This window comes from Lepidochelys kempii, chromosome 27 (genome assembly GCF_965140285.1).
Source record: "Lepidochelys kempii isolate rLepKem1 chromosome 27, rLepKem1.hap1, whole genome shotgun sequence".
NCBI lineage: Eukaryota > Metazoa > Chordata > Testudines > Cheloniidae > Lepidochelys > Lepidochelys kempii.
The window spans coordinates 3,967,794-3,984,447 of record NC_136406.1 but is presented as its reverse complement, the minus strand read 5'-3'; the positions used below and the strand labels follow the sequence as shown (position 1 = coordinate 3,984,447).

Sequence of the window (16,654 nt, the reverse complement as noted above, 5' to 3'; positions counted from 1 at the left end):
TCCTTTTCTGCAGGACTGCTGCCTAGCCACGTGGTTAGGTTGACGTAAGTTGCCTTGCATCAACCTAGCCATGGAAGTGTCTTCGTTTAACTGTGGGTCCTGCTGACGTAAGTGCCTCTCTACGCTGGTTTAGCAATGCCACTTCCCCGAGCGGTGGAGAGTCACGGCCACTGTACGTAGGTGGACAGTGTCAGTGCAGACTCTGATGCTTATATGGAAAGGTGCTGACTTTCAGGAGCCGTCCCACGATGCCCCCCAGTGACGGTACCCGTGCGACTGGTGAGGTTGTGCACCGCCAACACAAGGAGCCAAGCGTGCACGCACAAGCAATTTAATAACTGCAGTGGCTGGATGCCGATGTAAGTTAGGTCGATGTAATTTTGTGGTGTCGACATGGCCTGACTGTAGCTAATCCACCTCCCCGAGCAGCGGTAGCTAGGTCAGTGGAAGAACTCCTCTGTGGACCTAGTGCTGTCTGCTCCGGGGGTTAGGTCGGCACAGTGATATCTCTCAGCAGTGTGGGTTTGTCACGCCCCCAGAGATGGAGCTAGGCCCATGTACGTTTTCCGTGTAGACCAGACCTAGGACAAGTAGCTCTTAAAATGAGTTAACATCTGTGTGCCCAGTATCTGTAGTGACACTAGATAGCAATTGATTGATGGGCACACTGCTCACCGGCTGGTGTCAGGTAACAATCCCTCTTGCACAATAGTATACTGTGGGGCAGGAAGCAGGCCCAGCGCTGTGCCCTGCCGGGGGAGGGAAGGCAGGTCCAGCGCTTTGCCCCGGGGGAGTGGGGGGAAGGAAGGCAGGCCCAGCGCTGTGCCCTGCCGGGGGAGGGAGGCAGGCCTCGTGCTGTGCCCTGCAGGGGGGGAGGCAGGCCCAGCGCTGTGCCCTGGGGACGAGGAAGGCCCAGTGCTGGGCCATGTGAGGGAGGGAGGCAGGCCTGGTGCTATATCATGGGATGAGGAAGCATGGTCTGTGGTTATGCACAGGACTGGACATCAGGAGATCTGGGTTCTAATCCCACCTCTGCCACAAACTTATCCTTGGGCAAGTCCTTTAATTTCTCTACTTTGTAAAATAGGGATAATATTCACCTAATTCGTGGTCAGGGCTTGTGCAGCTTTATGGACGAGTGCATGTAAAGAGCTTTGAGAGCCTGGGTTGGAGGGGATAGGAAGGTGCGGCGTACTATAACAGATGTGGCCTGTGAGGTTTACAGAGCATCCAGCTCCGGGCACTGCTCATCCTTGGCTGGGCAGGACTGGCGGTTGGAGGTGGTGAGACTGGAGACCTGACTAGAGAGCGCGGTGGTGTGGTCTGGGGCAGGGGACTGCAGGGTTATCACAGGCAGCGTCTGTGTTCTGTCTTCACTGGCGTAGCTTCCGAGCTGGGGAGGGTCCCTGTGAGTCCCCCGCCCCCATGCAGCCACAGCACTACGTGATGACAGGTGTCTGAGAGTGGCTTGTTGGCCTATGGCAGCTTGGTGCCCTAAAGAAGAGGGCTGGCTGTGAGTTCTGAGCCAGGCAGGCTCACTTGCTCCCACTCAGCATGGAAATCCTGCTGGATCCTGGCAAACGTCCTGTCTGTGTAAAGCCACTAATTCCCCGTCTGGCTAGTTCCCGGGGGCAGACAACCTGGGCAGCAGGTCGCTTCCAAAGAGCGAGTCTCTCTCCCTGGCCCTATTCAGCCGTTTCTCACGCACATCTCAGACCCCTGCAGTCTCCTCAGCGTCCCGCTCGCTTGCGGGTGCACTTGTGCACACGCTGCATCGGTGCTCGGGGCTGTGTGTCCTCCTCCATCGTCTGAGGAAGCTGGGCCTGAATGTCTCCCTTCTCCCCCATCCTCGCAGGAGCGGTTCCAGGTCAAGAACCCCCCCTCTGCGTACATCCAGAAACTGAAGAGCTACTTGGACACGGGCGGAGTCAGCAGAAAGGTGACCTCCGATTGGCTGATTGCCATGGCGGTATTATCCTCCCCTTTTATTCTCCCCTCTCCTTTGCCGCCCCTTAGCTTTTGTACCGCAGTCGAGAGCCGAGGTCCCCGAAATGGGGTAGTGCACCCCCAGGGGCACAGGAGCTGTCAGAAGTAGTGCACTGTAGAGGGTGGTCTGTCCTCTGTAAGGGGGAGGAGAGCCTGGACCAGACAACCCCTTTCCATGCCATGAGCCCTTCAAGGACACAGGTATTGCAGGGTGCAGCAGACTACCTGGGGGTCGGGTCAGGTGGCTACCTCCTTCTGGCTGGCTGGCTGGCTGGCTCCCGGGAGGAGAGGGAGAGCAGAATTACAGGGCAGCAGCAGCCCAGGAGAGAGGGTCCCGGGGCTGGGACCCAGAGGAGAGACTGGGGGCTGGGGAGCCTGCCCGAGTCACAGCATAGCCCCCAAGGATCGGTGGGGGCCCCAGAACCAGAGGGAACAAATGGGGGAGCAAAGGAGGCTCCCTGGAGCGGGGCTGGCAGCTGGATACTGGCGGGCTGGGGAAGCTGGCTTGAGTCACAGCACAGCCCTTAGGAGAGGGGCTGCGGAATCCCTTGGCTGCGAGGAAGGCATTTAGTCCAGGGACCGGGGCAGAGAGAGACCCACGGGAAAGATTTGTTGGTTGGTTTTTCATAGAATATCAGGGTTGGAAGGGACCTCAGGAGGTCATCTAGTCCAACCCCCTGCTCAAAGCAGGGCCAATCCCCAATTTTTGCCCCAATCCCTAAATGGCCCCTTCAAGGATTGAACTCACAACCCTGGGTTTAGCAGGCCAATGCTCAAACCACTGAGCTATCCCTCCCCCCATGCTCCAGAGGGGTCGGGGCTGGGAGAGCTGCCTGGCTCAGAGGAAATGGGAAGGGAGCCCTGGAACGAGGTGAATTGGAGCTGGAGCTGCCTGCTGCCAGTTGAGGCCCCCTCAGCTCAGCTCCCTATGCCTCCCTTCTGAGCACTCTCTGGCCTTTTACACGCCCACTCCCTCACGCACTAGCAGCGCCCCTCCCCACAGTCTAACCTCATTAGAGCCGGTGGGAAACAGGATTCCCAGCTCACAAAACTTTTCCTGATTTCAAGAACTTCCCCATTCTGCCTCGGGATGAAACTGCGACTTTTTGTAGTTTTTTTGTGTGGAAAAACCTCAGAGAGACACCTCCCCCTTGCCATCCCCCATCATTCCAGAATAGCCGGTAGCCTGGGGTCAGGGTACTCCCCTGGGATGTGACAGCCCCAGGTCCCAGGGCTTGTTCTGAGTCAGGCTGTTCTGGACTGAGGCTGCGTCGCTCTCTCATTTTGACTCGAAATTCCATCCTGGGCCCGAGGAACCTTCCTTACAAAAGTTTAGTTGAAGCTGGGACGTTCCTGCGAAACAGATTGGCATTTTCTGATGAAAAACCATTTAGTCAAAAAATTTCCAACCCCCTCTAAACCTAACGTCCTGTAGCCCTCCCCACCAGGCACCCCCAGCCAAAAGGCCTTCTCTTCTAGATTCCCCCAGGCAGATCTCCACCAGCCAAATTTGAAACTTATTTCACTTTGACTGTAAATACTTAAGTCTGTTAAGGCCTAAAATAACTGTGCACAAAAAGGGGATGCTGGCATCAGGGTTTAGCTGATCGCCATATTTGGGGTCGGGAAGGAATTTTCCTCCAGGGTAGATTGGAAGGCCCTGGAGGTTTTTCGCCTTCCTCTGTAGCATGGGGCACGGGTCACTTGCTGGAGGATTCTCTGCTCCTTGAGGTCTTCAAACTACAATTTGAGGACTTCAATAGCACAGATATAGGTGTGAGGTCTTTTTTAGGAGTGGTGGGTGAAATTCTGTGGCCTGCATTGTGCAGGAGGTCAGACTAGATGATCATAATGGTCCCTTCTGACCTAAATATCTATGAATCTATGAATCTATGAGGGAAGGCAAGCATCTGTTCTCAGAGGGTGGTACATGGACCAGTAATGTTTGGGAATTGCTGCTCTAGAGGTTATTTGGAGTTAACACAGGTGGTAAAAGAGAAATGAGGCTGCGACCTGGCCAGTGATGTGGCAGATCTGTCTAACTCCCCTTTGCTTTTTGAAACGCAGTTTAAGAGGCGAGTGCAGGAGTCCACACAGGTGCTCCGAGAGCTGGAGATCTCGCTGAGGACCAACTATATCCGGTGAGAATCTGATGCCCAGGGTTAGTGCAGATGACTGTCTCCCTCTAGTGGCCGCTCCCAGCCTGCATGTGGCTCAACTCGCGATAGGGCTTGTGCTTTGGGGCTGCAGGTCTGTGTTTTAGCAGACAAGGGGTGTTGCACTCTTGGCTGCTAATCGCTGCAGGCCTGCAAGGAGGCAAGAAGCAGGAGCTGCTACCAATGCTAGCCGGAGGTCTGCTTTGGCTGCAGCAGCAGAGCGGCTGGTTTTTGAGTACAAAGGTCCCTGGTTCACGACCCGGCAAGGGTGGGTTCCTGCCATGCTCCAGCTGCTGCTGCTCCTCAGCTTGGCTTTCAGATGTCATAACTGGTCGTGCCGTGTCTGTGGGGGTGAGCCCTGTGGGGAACTAGGGATGGCCCCCACTGAGTTTGCCTCAGTGCTACCATCCCACTGCGAAAATCTCATGACTGTGGTGGTGAGGCTTTTGTGGGCCCCTGGCTGTCTCCCAGCCCCATCCGGATCATGGAAGATCCAGAACAGGTGCAAGTCTGGGTGGAGATGGGAACTTCACTCCTCTGAGGGTTAGAAAGCTTTGCCTAATTTCAAACCTAACCTTGTTGATGGGCAGTTTATATCCCTTTGTTCTTGTGTCCACACTGGCACGTCTGTGGCCCCAGGCTTCGTGCAGAAGCCTCTCTGAAGTTACCTGGAGTGCAGCGTGTGATGGGCTCTCAGGATCAGACTCAGGCTGGGTGGGAATGGGCAGTGAGGCCTGGCCAGCCCAGTGTCTGCGCTGCCAGGGTGACCTGGAGTATGTCTACTGCTAAATCTACCCCCGTGCTGTGGGGCAAACCCACTGGGTAGTGCTCTGGCAAATGGGACCCAGCACTGATCTGGAACTGTTGTCTGAGCATGGGGCAAAAGCAGATGGGCAGTGCCCCTCCCTGATCGTGGGGCTGGGGCTGTCCGGTGCCATCTGGGGCCTGGCCCAAAGCCAGTCATGTCTCAAAGCAATGGAGGCAGTTGGAGGCATCTGTGGGCGGGTCCTGTGGTAGATGGGCTGGGGGTGACGGCAGCCGAACAGGAGACAAGCGGCGGGGTTGCATGGAGAGCAGGAAGGCAGGTCTGGGGGTTCAGGCATTGGGTTCTGAGACTCAGGTGACCTGGGGGCAATTTCCAGCCTTGCCACAGACCCCCTGCTGGCCCTGGGCGAGTCCCCGCATGTCTCCGAGCTGCCATCCCCCACCTGCGAGATGGGGTGGCAGTGATGGCATGCCTGACCTATGGCTCAGTCTGGGGAGAGCTCTGAGATTTTGGGGGCCAGGCGGAGGGACTTGAGCTCTCAGGAAAAGAGTAAAAGGCTCCCCCTGGAGCAGGGAACCTGTGAATAGCCATGCAGTGGGGGAATCAAGAAGAGGGACTGCTGGCTGCCCTTGGGGGATGCAGCCACACAGCAAGGTCCTGATGGAAAGTGAACCTCTCTGCTCCTGTGAAGCCTGCCCATGCATCCAGCCAGGCCGGACCAGGCTGACTCGACACCACCCATACCCTCAGAGGGCTGCGTCCTAACTCTGCTGTCCGCCCTGAGTGTGGGCGGCCTAGACTAGTGGGGAGAGAGCTGGGATGGGGGGGACGCAGCCTTGCCCTTCCCCACAGCTCTAGGAAGGGAGCAGATTACTTAATTCCAGGGCTGTGGCCCGTGTGTGAGAGGAGCAGAGCCAACATGCTTCCAGCCCACTCTGCCCCTCCCACTGGCTGCCCCTGTGCTCCCCATTGTCACGGAGTCCCCGGGCGATACTCGGGAACTGCTCCCTACGAAGCCAGGCAGGACTCTGGGGAAGTCTCCTTTCTGTGAGCAGCCTGACTGCAGGACACACAGCTCACCCGGCTTCCACCTTCCTGGGTCTGACCTTGGAGCATTCAGCCTCCTCTGCCCCTCCGTGCGCTTCCCCCAGCGAGTCTGCCCAGGCAGGCTCCTGGGGAAGCCAGAGGGTCCTGCACCCCAACTTTGCAATCAGACGTGATTCCCTGGATTCAAATTCAAACCCTTGGCTGTTACAGGAGCAGGGCCTGGATCCTGTTCCAAAGAGACACAGTCACCCCACAACAGGTTCTCACAGCTGATATCCTGGAGAACCCCAACAACTAGCCATCCCCACCCCTCCTGGGTCTGCACAGGGATCTGGGCCGTAGGCAGGGCGAGGGGCTTCACCCCTAGGACCCTCATCCAGCTCACACAGCCCCTCAGCATCTGGTGAGGCTGCACCAGCCGGGGCCTGACACCAGTTCTCTCTGTCCCAGGATCTCGCCACCCCAGGAATGTCTCCCCATTGACTATCACCTTCCGCTCCCACTGGGGGTCCGAGGGGCCTGAGCCCAGGAAACTCCACACAGACATATAGGTTGGGGTCAGGAGTGGGAGCCTGTCCACCTCCCCACCCATCTGGCTGACGGAGTCTGTGGCCTTGGGACCCAGCAAGGGAGCTAGACACCGGGGCTTTTCCGCAGGGTCCCCCTGGTTCAGATCTCCAGCCTGCTCAAAGGCAGTGACGTGGCATCCACATCCCCCCCCTTTAACCAGGGGCAGCAATTTAGTCTTGAGGTTCCCTGCGGAACTGGCCCCCCGGGGTCTATCCCCACTCACCCCGGGGAGGTCCCCTAGGCCTCTCCGCTCCCCCACCACCAGTTCATGCTGCTGCTGCTTCTGCAGCTCTTTCTCGGGCTCTCGCTGTCTCTCACGGTCCTCTGGCTCTCTCGGACTCAGCTCCAATCCCGTCCATCTCCAATCCCCCGATGGGGAACCCGATCGTGAAGACCCCTGTCTGGTCAGGGACAGGAGTCTTGGCGATGCCTGGCTCCCGCTCCAGCTGCTCCCAGATCCTGCTATAGCCCCATTTGGGGTCAGGAATCTGTTTCTTAGAGCGGTCATCCTCCTCCAGCTGCATGATTAACTGTGCTTTGGTGAACTTTCCAATGCGCAACCCTCTCTTTCTGCACAGGGTTACAATGTCCTTCTTAAGGAGACGGTGACAGGCCATCACTCCGCTCTTCCCAAGTTGTTGTGGACTCACAGGCCTGTGTGCTCTCAGCTCCCCACGGTTTCCAGGGAGAACCCCTAGTGTGCCAGCCCTTCTCGAGGTCACCACCTCTTTGCCAGGGTCGAGCTGCAGACTCCTCCACCCCTTGGACTGCTCGCTGCAATCCCCAGGGGAACCCTGTTACTGCAAAAGTCCTTCTCTCTCCCAGGGCCAAGCCGCAGGCTCCTCCGCCCCTGAGACGGCCCACCACAGTCCCCAGGGGACCCCATTACTGCACAGTCCTTCTCGCTGGTCACACACTCCCAGGGGTTAACCGCCCCCCGAAACCGCTCCTCTCCGAGCCTTCAGCACGCCTGGTCCTCGTCAATCCCCCTTCATTTTACTGCTCCCCCGTCGCTTACTGCAGGAAGCGCCATCCATGGGGTGCAGTACATCGCACCTCTGACACCAGTTGTCACGGAGTCCCCGGGCGATGCTCGGGAACTGCTCCCTACGAAGCCAGGCAGGACTCTGGGGAGTCTTCAGGACACACAGCTCACACAAATTCCACCTTCCTGGGTCTGACCTCGGAGCATTCAGCATCCTCTGCCCCTCTGTGCGCTTCCCACAGCGAGTCCGCCCAGGCGGGCTCCTGGGGAAGCCAGAGGGTCCTGCCCCCCAACTTTGCAATCAGACGTGACTTTCAGCCAGCCAGTAAAACAGAAGGTTTATTAGATGACAGGAACATGGTCTAAACCAGAGCTTGTCAATGCAGAGAACAGGACCCCTCAGCTGGGTCCATTTTGTGGGGCAGTGAACCAGACAACCACATCTGCCCTTCACGCCATGTCCCCAGCCAGACCCAAACTGCCATTCCCTCCAGCCCCTCCTCCTCTGGGCTTTGTCCCTTTCCCCGGGCCAGGAGGTCACCTGATTCCTTTGTTCTCCAACCCTTTAGCTCTCACCTCGCAGGGGGGAAGGGCCCAGGCCATCAGTTGCCAGGAAACAGGGTGTCGGCCATTCTCTGTGTCCAGACCCCTGCACACACCTGCCCTCTAGGGCTCTGCAATGATCATACACCCATATCCCACTGTCACGGAGTGTGGGGGAGTCCAGGCCCTGCACCCCTCTTCCTGGGATCCACTGAGACTCTCAGCCAGCCAGTAAAACAGAAGGTTTATTGGACAACAGGAACACAGTCCACAACCGAGCTTGTGGGTACAACCAGGACCCCTCAGTCACGTCCTTCTGGGGGAGCAGGGAGCTTAGACCCCAGCCCTGGGGTTCCCTGCGTTCCTCCACCCAGCCCCAAACTGAAAACTAAACCCACCCAGCAGGTTCCCTCCTGCAGTCTCCGTCCACATTCCTGGGCAGAGGTGTTACCTCCCCCTCCCCCTCCTGGCTCAGGCGACAGGCTCTCAGGTCTCCCATCCCCAGGGCACATTCCCAGGTCAACACTCCCCCCTCCCTGCTGAGTCACATCGTCACACCCACCACCTAGATACTTAAGAACTGCCTAGGGGAAACTGAGGCACCCCCACAATATTCAGAGGAAACATTAAGAACAGTCCTGCTTCGTCAGACCCGTCACAGCTGGGTTCAGTCTGAGCAGGGGTAGCCACAGGGCTGGGTCGCTCCGGCCCGAGGGGAGGGCTGTGGGGAGAGAGCACCAGCCTGCAGCTGGGGAGAGATGCTCTAGAAAGGAAGTAAAAGGAAGAAAAGAGAAATGGGCTTGAGGATGGCGGTGCAGCTGGGCTGTCCCTGCCTGATCTCCCTGGCTAACGCACCTCCTCTCCCCCAGCTGGGTGCAGGAGTTCCTGAACGAGGAGAACAAGGGGCTGGACGTGCTGCTGGAATACCTCGCCTTCGCCCAGTGTGCCGTCACGTAAGTTGCTGCTGAGCCCTTTGCTCCTGCTGGGGAGGGGAGGGCGATGGGCCGGGTGCCATTTCCTCCCCAAGCGTCGGCCCTGCTTCAGACCCCCACCGAGCTGTAAGCACGAGTCGTGCCTGTGACTTCAGGCCTAACGCGGGAGACCTGCCTGAGCACCATGCTTCATCGGAGCCCTGCTCCTGCGTCTACAGGGTCTGGCTCTGGACTTCGGCCACAGATTGACTTCTCTAGACTGCCCTCTGCATCCCTCGCTAGCAGCCCATGAGCCGGGGGGAGGCGGTCCCTTTGCTTTCTTTGTGGCTCGTTGGGAAGGAGTCTCTGAAAGCAGCCTCCCGGGATGGCAGGGCCAAGAGCCACAGGCTGGGGCAGCCCACGTCTCTGCCATAGGAGCCTTCCACGAGTGCACCAGTCTGTGCCCTCTGGCACCAGGGCCCGGGTGTCATGCAAGGAGTGCCAGCCCCTAGTGCAACAGAGCCTGTCCTGGACTGGTCGTGGGAGGGGAGGGGCCACACAAGCCTGCCCCCTACGACATGAGGGCTGGGGCCCCAGCTCTCCATGGGAGGCCAGCGGGTTGTGGGAGCGGGGCTCCCTCGGCCCCGTGTGACCAGGAGCAGGTTTCTGAGAGCAGAGGGGTCTGGGATTGAGCAGCCTGGCAGAACGAGACCCAAGGGCTGGGAGCTGAAGCCGGACAAACTCCGACTAGTGGAACAGGGTAAATTCTCCATCCCTGGGAGTGTTTAGATCAAGACTGGCCATCTCCTGACAGCTCTGCTCAAGCCTGGCATTTCGCCATGGGTGGCATGAGAGGCCATCGGGGGTGGCCAGTCACCTGAGAGTCACCATCTCAAGAAAAGTCTCGTCCCCCTCCCCTCACGCGCCCCGAGCCTTCAGGGCCAAGTGCGTCGTGCCAGCCTCTGGGAACATGCAGAGCTCCCAGACCCGCAGGGTTAGGGGCCATCTAGTCTAACCCCCAGCCGAGAGGCAGGGTTGGCTGAGCATGGGGGCACTGGGACGGTTCTCTCGCCCATGCTGAGGGGGCTGCACGGATTTTGGCTCCAGAGACAGGGTCGCCAGCTGGCAAAGGCTGAGAAACTTGCTCTAGCTCAGACGTTCTGGGCCGGGTGGCACCCCTGCGGGCGGGTCTGGGGCCTGTGCTGTGCGGGAGGACAGGCTTAGATGACCCTATCTGGCCTTAAAATCTCTGAAACCCCCGGCCCCTTAACAAATGTCGCCCCATATGTAGGAGCGGTTCCCCTCCCCCATCCCCTTCTCCGTCCCTGTCCTGGGTGCTGAAATTTCTGCAGCTTGCAGAGATCTCCCTAAAAGCCCGTCCGTCTCCACTCCCTCAACCTGCTGCCTTGGGCCGCCCCTGCGCGTAACCGCCGGCCGTGGCACTGCTGGTCCCCGGGGGCGTTTGCGGGGCCATGCAGGGCTCTGGAGGCAGCAGTTCTGCCCTGGGCGAGTGCGGCTACGTGTGGCTCTGGCTGGCTGAGTGGTAGCGTCGGGCTGAGGGGGCTGGAGGCTGGCGGGGGGAGCGAGCTGGTGTGGGCCAGTCTCTGCAGCCCCAGAGGAGCGAGAGCTGGGCTGGGCTGGGCAGTCTCATGCCGCCCCTGGGCTCGAGTGTGGGGCCTCTGCCGAGGAGCCGTGAGGTATCTGTGCCGGGGGACCTCCTCTCACCGGGCTCTGTCGCTGGGTCTGCCCTTCCCCGCCACTGGCCGGGATCCTGCGGCCTCATATGAGGCCTCACTACATTCTGCTGACTCACACGTCTGTCTTCACGTGTGTGGCTCCAGGTACAATATGGAGAGCGCAGATAACGGGAGCCCGGGCTCTGACAAGGGCAAGTCCCCGGACAGATCCATGGAGGACCTCAGCAAGAGCAGCTCCTCGTCCCCCACACAGGGCTCCTCCAAAACGAGGCACCTGACTATCAGGTAACACACGCAGCCAGCATGGGACACCCCCGCCCTCCTCAGAGATGCTGGAGGAGAGGCCATTGCAAGTAGGCAGCCATCCGGTCGGGGTTCTTCTGGCCAAGCAAACAGGCTGAAGAGAGTCCTCTCCCGTCCCAACGTTAGCACAGCTCGTGGGCCTGATTCTGCCCTGGGCCGGGAGGGAGGTGCCCAGCTCCCAGTGGGGAAGAATTACATCCACACACACACCAGAACATCAGCTCCCCTTGTGGGAGCGCCCGGGGCACCACTGCACTTGGCCTCTTATGAATCTCGACACACACAGCTTTGTCTCAGTTGCTCTGGTGCTGACACGCTGCCCATCTGGAGTCAGTACAGCCTGGAGTTGCTGGTCTGAGGAACCCGCCCCTCTCCCCACCACGTTTCCTTTTTTGCATACCATATATTTAACTCGTGGCACTCCATGCTGCAGGATGTTACTGAGGCTAATGGCTTGGTGAGTGTCAGGGAAGGGTTAGAGCCCTGAATAATGGAGCCGGTTGAAATTTTTCACAATTAAAATAAAAATAAATTTAAGAAGACCCACCACCACCAAGAAATAAATGTCCAGCACTGCTCCTTGAGTTCTGAGTGTATTGGCTGTGGCTGAGTGATGCTTGCGCAGCGGGGTCAGGGCTGTAGCCGCTAGAGGACCACCAGAAACTGCAGTGACCTGATGTTGGCCAGAAGGCCAAGTGTGGGTAAATGATAATCTGGGAGGTCTCTAACAACTGCCCCCTAAACTGATAAACATGGAGCTTGGTGACTCAGAGAACATCTGTACCTGAATTACACCCCACTCCCGCGGCCCCAGGAAGCACGGACTGTCTAATGCAGGGACCCAGCGCCAGGAATCCAGGTTCTGTCCCTGAGAAATTATCATAACTACTTATCTGTTACCACTGGCCTCTTCTTATGTATTTCTCCTCAGCACCCCCAGGTGGTAGGGAAGTGCCATTGTCCCCATTTCACCCAGCTCAGGCACAGAGAGACTAAACGATTTGCCCAGGGTCACACAGTAGGTCTGTAGCAGAGCAGGGAATTGAACCTAGTGCCCTGACCACTAAAACATCCCGACTCTGCTCCTGACTCACCATGTGACCTGGGACAAGTCCTGTCCCCTCCTGTGCCTCGGTTTCCCCATCAGGATGCTAGCACAGGATAGGTTGTGAGGCCTAAAAGGACAATAGGGTAAAATCTTGTGGATCTGAAAACAAGGTGAAATGTTAAAAGTGGACGTTGTGGAGCTGGACCCACCCACACCCAGGCTGAATCTGGCTGGTTCTGATCCATATTGATGGGAGACGGTTCTAGTTCAAAGCCCGCTCACCTCATGCGGCTCTGTGCATGTCCGTTCCCCTCCTACATTCTAACCACAGGCTTCTTTTGCACGCTTCCCTCGGGCCGTGTCTCACGGTAGGTAACCAGGGCTCGCTCTTGGGGATGGTGGAGATTTGGCTCTGCCGTCTGCCCCAGGGTTCCTGGTGCTTGGGGTCAGGCTCTGGCTCACTTCCCAGTTCTGTTTCTCGTCGTGTGTGAGGTCGTCCTACGGTGCCGCTTCACGCTCCCTTTGTGTGCAGTCAGACCTACTGACTCAGGGATACAGGTGTTTACTCCTGTTATCCCCGTGGGGCCAGCCCAGTCAGGGGGTGGGGGTGGGAGCTGGAGTCTGACCCCACTGGTCCTGTGAGGCCAGCCTAGCCACAGGGGGAGTAAGCTGGAGTCTGATCCCATTGGCCCTGTGGGGCCAGCCCAGCCACGGGTGGCAGGGGACGGCCGGAGTCTGACCCCATTAGCGCTGCGGGACCTGTTTAGCCGGGGGAGGAGCCTTTTGTGCATGCATAGAATCGCTCCTTTGGGTAGTTCTAGGGCTGCGCAGGTGGTGTCTGCTTTGGCCTGCAGAGCCTTGGCTGCTGATGGTGATGTGCAAGGAGGAAAGAGCCTGGAGTGTCGTCCCCCCCACTCCCCGGGGTGTGTTTGCAAGGCTGGCAGCTAGGAAATCACCTAACCACAGCACGCTGGGCATGGAGCCAGAGAGATGATAGCCATGGCACCCCAGGCACTGTGCCAGCTGATTTCCAGAGCAGAAATACCCCTTAAGAATCAATAGGGACATACTGAGTTCCCAGCTCACCCGGCTGCTACCTGCAGTGACTGCTCAGGAACCCAGCCCAGAATTACTGGCTTAAAGCCCACACATGTGCCCCTGGAGACTGCGCCCTTGCAGGCTGTGGGGGTGTCAATGTGTGCCATCCGCTCTGAGGGGTTGGGACGCGAGGGAGCAGCTGCCAGTGCAGTGACATGGACAGGGCAGGGACCCTCTTTAGGGACTGGATATTTAGAAATGTGAGCATGGAAAGGCAAAGGAAGTTCACTGCATGCAAAGATCAGAGGTGTGATGAGCAGGGCCTGGTGGTAAAGCCAAGGAAGATCCAGGCCCTGGGCCCTCTAGCCACCTGTAAGAAGAGCGTGGTGCTTAGTGCACAACCTGGCCTTGCTCCGTTGCTGGACGCTGAGGCCTCCTGGCCATCTGCCTGTGCCCCAGAGAGGTCGCCAAGCCCCCGCCATTCCACTCCGCCACGTGCCTCCAAGGAGGGCACCTCCCCATCAAGGACTGTTTCTCCCTCCTGTCCTGCAGGCCGTAATCCTCCTTCAGGTGCTGCCACTTGAACCAGCAGATCCACACATTCTTTCAACAAGTCCACCCAAGCGTCCCCTCCAGCACCCCTTGGAGCGATCAGGAGAGTAAACCCAGGCCACCTATGAACTCCTATGCGCCCCGGTGAGCCTCCCGCAGCCATCTGAGATCACCAGTGCACTAGGGTGCAGACTGGGCCGGGCTGGTGCCCTTTGCTCTCCCCCAGCCGCAATGCCAGGTCATTCCAGGCCATAAGCCCCCGTAGTGTTGGTGAAAGGCACCGGACTGACAGCCCTGGGACAAGGGTCCTCTCCTGATTTCCCGCAGCAGGTTCAGCAACTGCCCCGCTCGACCCACCGCAGGGCCTCAGTCCTGTCCTGGCGCGAGGCAGAGCCCAGCCCACTCAGTCGCTGGCCTCTCTGCCAGGACGGCCTGTGGGGGGGTGTCTGGGCTGCAGACTGTGGACGGGTCAGAGGGGACCCCGTTCCCAGTCTGAGCCAGCCAGGCCCCCAGCCGGTGCTTTCTGTGACTGTGCTGCCCGCCGAGCCCTTCCCTGGCGTCACCCGCTCTCTCCCTTTGGCCCAGACTCAACCCGGCGCCCAGCAGGAAGGCTCTGCGGAACTCGCGCATCATCGGCCAGAAGGACGACGTCCACGTCTGCATCATGTGTCTGCGCGCCATCATGAACTACCAGGTGGGGCAAGGCCGCGGCCCGAGCGCAGCCCTGCGGGGGGCCAGGTGCTGGTCCCCGGCCAGCACGCTCGCCAGCAAGGCAGTTCCCGGTGGGGTGGGAGACTCCTGGGCAGAGAGGGGGGCTTGGGTCCTGCTCTGTGCTGCTGTGCAGGGACCATGGTAACCCTCGGGCTGGAGCTCCCTGTCCAGGCACTGCAGAGCAGAGCCCCCCCACTCTGGGACAGGGAGCCCCTCGCCCTTCCCAGCAGCCAGGCGGGGAGAGACGTGTCTGGCGTTGTGATCTCCCTGCTGAGTTTCGGCCCCACTTAGCTGTGAGCCACCCCAGGGAGCCTCGCTGTCCCCTGCTGTTACCAAGTGCTGCCCCTCCGGGACGGTCTCAGGGAAATCACCCCGCCCAGCGGTGGCCCGGACTCCACCAGCCGCCCGTGAAAATGGAGGGACCCCAGAGGCACAGTGCCAGCAGCCCCCACCATTTAATCTGCGGGGTCCCAGCAGGAGACAGTCCCCGAAGCCCAGATGGTACTGGGGACCTCTCGCCTGCCCCTCGGGCAGTGAACTGTTTGATTCATCTCCAGCCCAGGCACACAGGGTGGGGGCGAGTGCGGGTTCCACCTGGCACCCCGGAGGCGTTCCTGGGTGGGCTGTGCTGACCAGAGGGTCAGTCCCACCACGTGGGGCCTGAAACCTGAATGTGACTGAGTTGCCACCTTCCTGCTCTCCCCTGCATCCCTTTCTCCAGCATCCCCCCTTCCTCCTCTTCTTAGGATGGAAGAATCCAATGCACCGCTACAGACTAGGGACCGAATGGCTAGGCAGCAGTTCTGCGGAAAAGGACCTAGGGGTGACAGTGGACGAGAAGCTGGATATGAGTCAGCAGTGTGCCCTTGTTGCCAAGAAGGCCAATGGCATTTTGGGATGTATAAGTAGGGGCATAGCCAGCAGATCAAGGGACGTGATCGTTCCCCTCTATTCGACATTGGTGAGGCCTCATCTGGAGTACTGTGTCCAGTTTTGGGCCCCACACTACAAGAAGGATGTGGATAAATTGGAGAGAGTCCAGCAAAGGGCAACAAAAATGATTAGGGGTCTATAACACATGAGTTATGAGGAGAGGCTGAGGGAGCTGGGATTGTTTAGCCTGCAGAAGAGAAGAATGAGGGGGGATTTGATAGCTGCTTTCAACTACCTGAAAGGGGGTTCCAAAGAGGATGGCTCTAGACTGTTCTCAATGGTAGCAGATGACAGAACGAGGAGTGATGGTCTCAAGTTGCAGTGGGGGAGGTTTAGATTGGATATTAGGAAAAACTTTTTCACTAAGAGGGTGGTGAAACACTGGAATGCGTTACCTAGGGAGGTGGGAACCTTCCTTAGAGGTTTTTAAGGTCAGGCTTGACAAAGCCCTGGCTGGGATGATTTAACTGGGAATTGGTCCTGCTTCGAGCAGGGGGTTGGACTAGATGACCTTCAGGGGTCCCTTCCAACCCTGATATTCTATGATTCTATGATTCTTCCCCCTTCCTTCCTTTTCCCCTTTCTCCCCTCACCTCCGGTTGGGTTCTCCCTCTTGCCCCCAGCTGCCATCCCTGCAGCCCCTCCTGATGTGCTGCCTGGAAGCCTGGACTCTCTGTGGCTCTGAGCCTGGGGGCCTGGTCCACGAGAGAGACCCCTAAGTGCTGCGGTCTCTCCTCGGCAGGGGAGGGGGCTCTGAGTGCCATCATGGCATCAGCTGCCATCATGGCATCACCATGGCATCAGCTGCTCCTCAGTGTGGTCCTTGTAACTGGCCTGGCTCAGCTTGGTGTGTCGGGTCCTGTGGGGGCCGGCAGAGGGGGCAGAGCAGCTGGCAGGTGCTTGCCAGCACCTTGGGCGCGATGGGCCTGCAATCCGTGCCCCTCTGGTCTTGCCCAGGTGGTCTCTGCCTTAAAGACACACAAGCATTTCAGAGTGTGTGTGGGGGAAGGGTGAGGCGTGGGATCCGCCCCAAGTTTGCAGATGACACTAAACTGCGAGGAGAGGTAGATATGCTGGCAGGTAGGGATAGGATACAGAGGGACCTAAAAAAATTAGAGGATTGGGCCAAAAGAAATCTGATGAGGTTCAACAAGGACAAGTGCAGAGTCCTGCACTTAGGACGGAAGAATCCCATGCACCGCTACAGACTAGGGACCGAATGGCTAGGCAGCAGTTCTGCAGAAAAGGACCTAGGGGTGACAGTGGACGAGAAGCCGGATATGTGTCACCAGTGTGCCCTTGTTGCCAAGGAGGCTAATGGCAGATTGGGCTGCATTAGTGGGAGCATTGCCAGCAGATCGAGAGAAGTGATTATTCCCCTCTATTCGGCACTGATGAGGCCACATCT

General features: G+C 58.6%; 1 protein-coding gene across 9 annotated transcripts in view; it reads left to right on the top strand.

The window, feature by feature from the left end:
* The window catches only part of FMNL1 (formin like 1), a 72,115-nt gene that overhangs the window by 25,559 nt on the left and 29,902 nt on the right, over nt 1-16,654 (top strand). For 3 of the 9 annotated variants that reach the window (XM_073325668.2, XM_078850694.1, XM_073325670.2), the window contains 6 exons: nt 1,856-1,969; nt 4,054-4,127; nt 8,923-9,006; nt 10,806-10,946; nt 13,621-13,746; nt 14,188-14,296. In XM_073325668.2, the coding sequence (XP_073181769.2) occupies nt 1,856-1,969; nt 4,054-4,127; nt 8,923-9,006; nt 10,806-10,946; nt 13,621-13,746; nt 14,188-14,296 (648 nt within the window). The remainder of the gene's footprint in view (nt 1-1,855; nt 1,970-4,053; nt 4,128-8,922; nt 9,007-10,805; nt 10,947-13,620; nt 13,747-14,187; nt 14,297-16,654) is intronic. The other 6 variants (XM_078850692.1, XM_078850696.1, XM_078850695.1 and 3 more) reach the window with 6 other exon arrangements.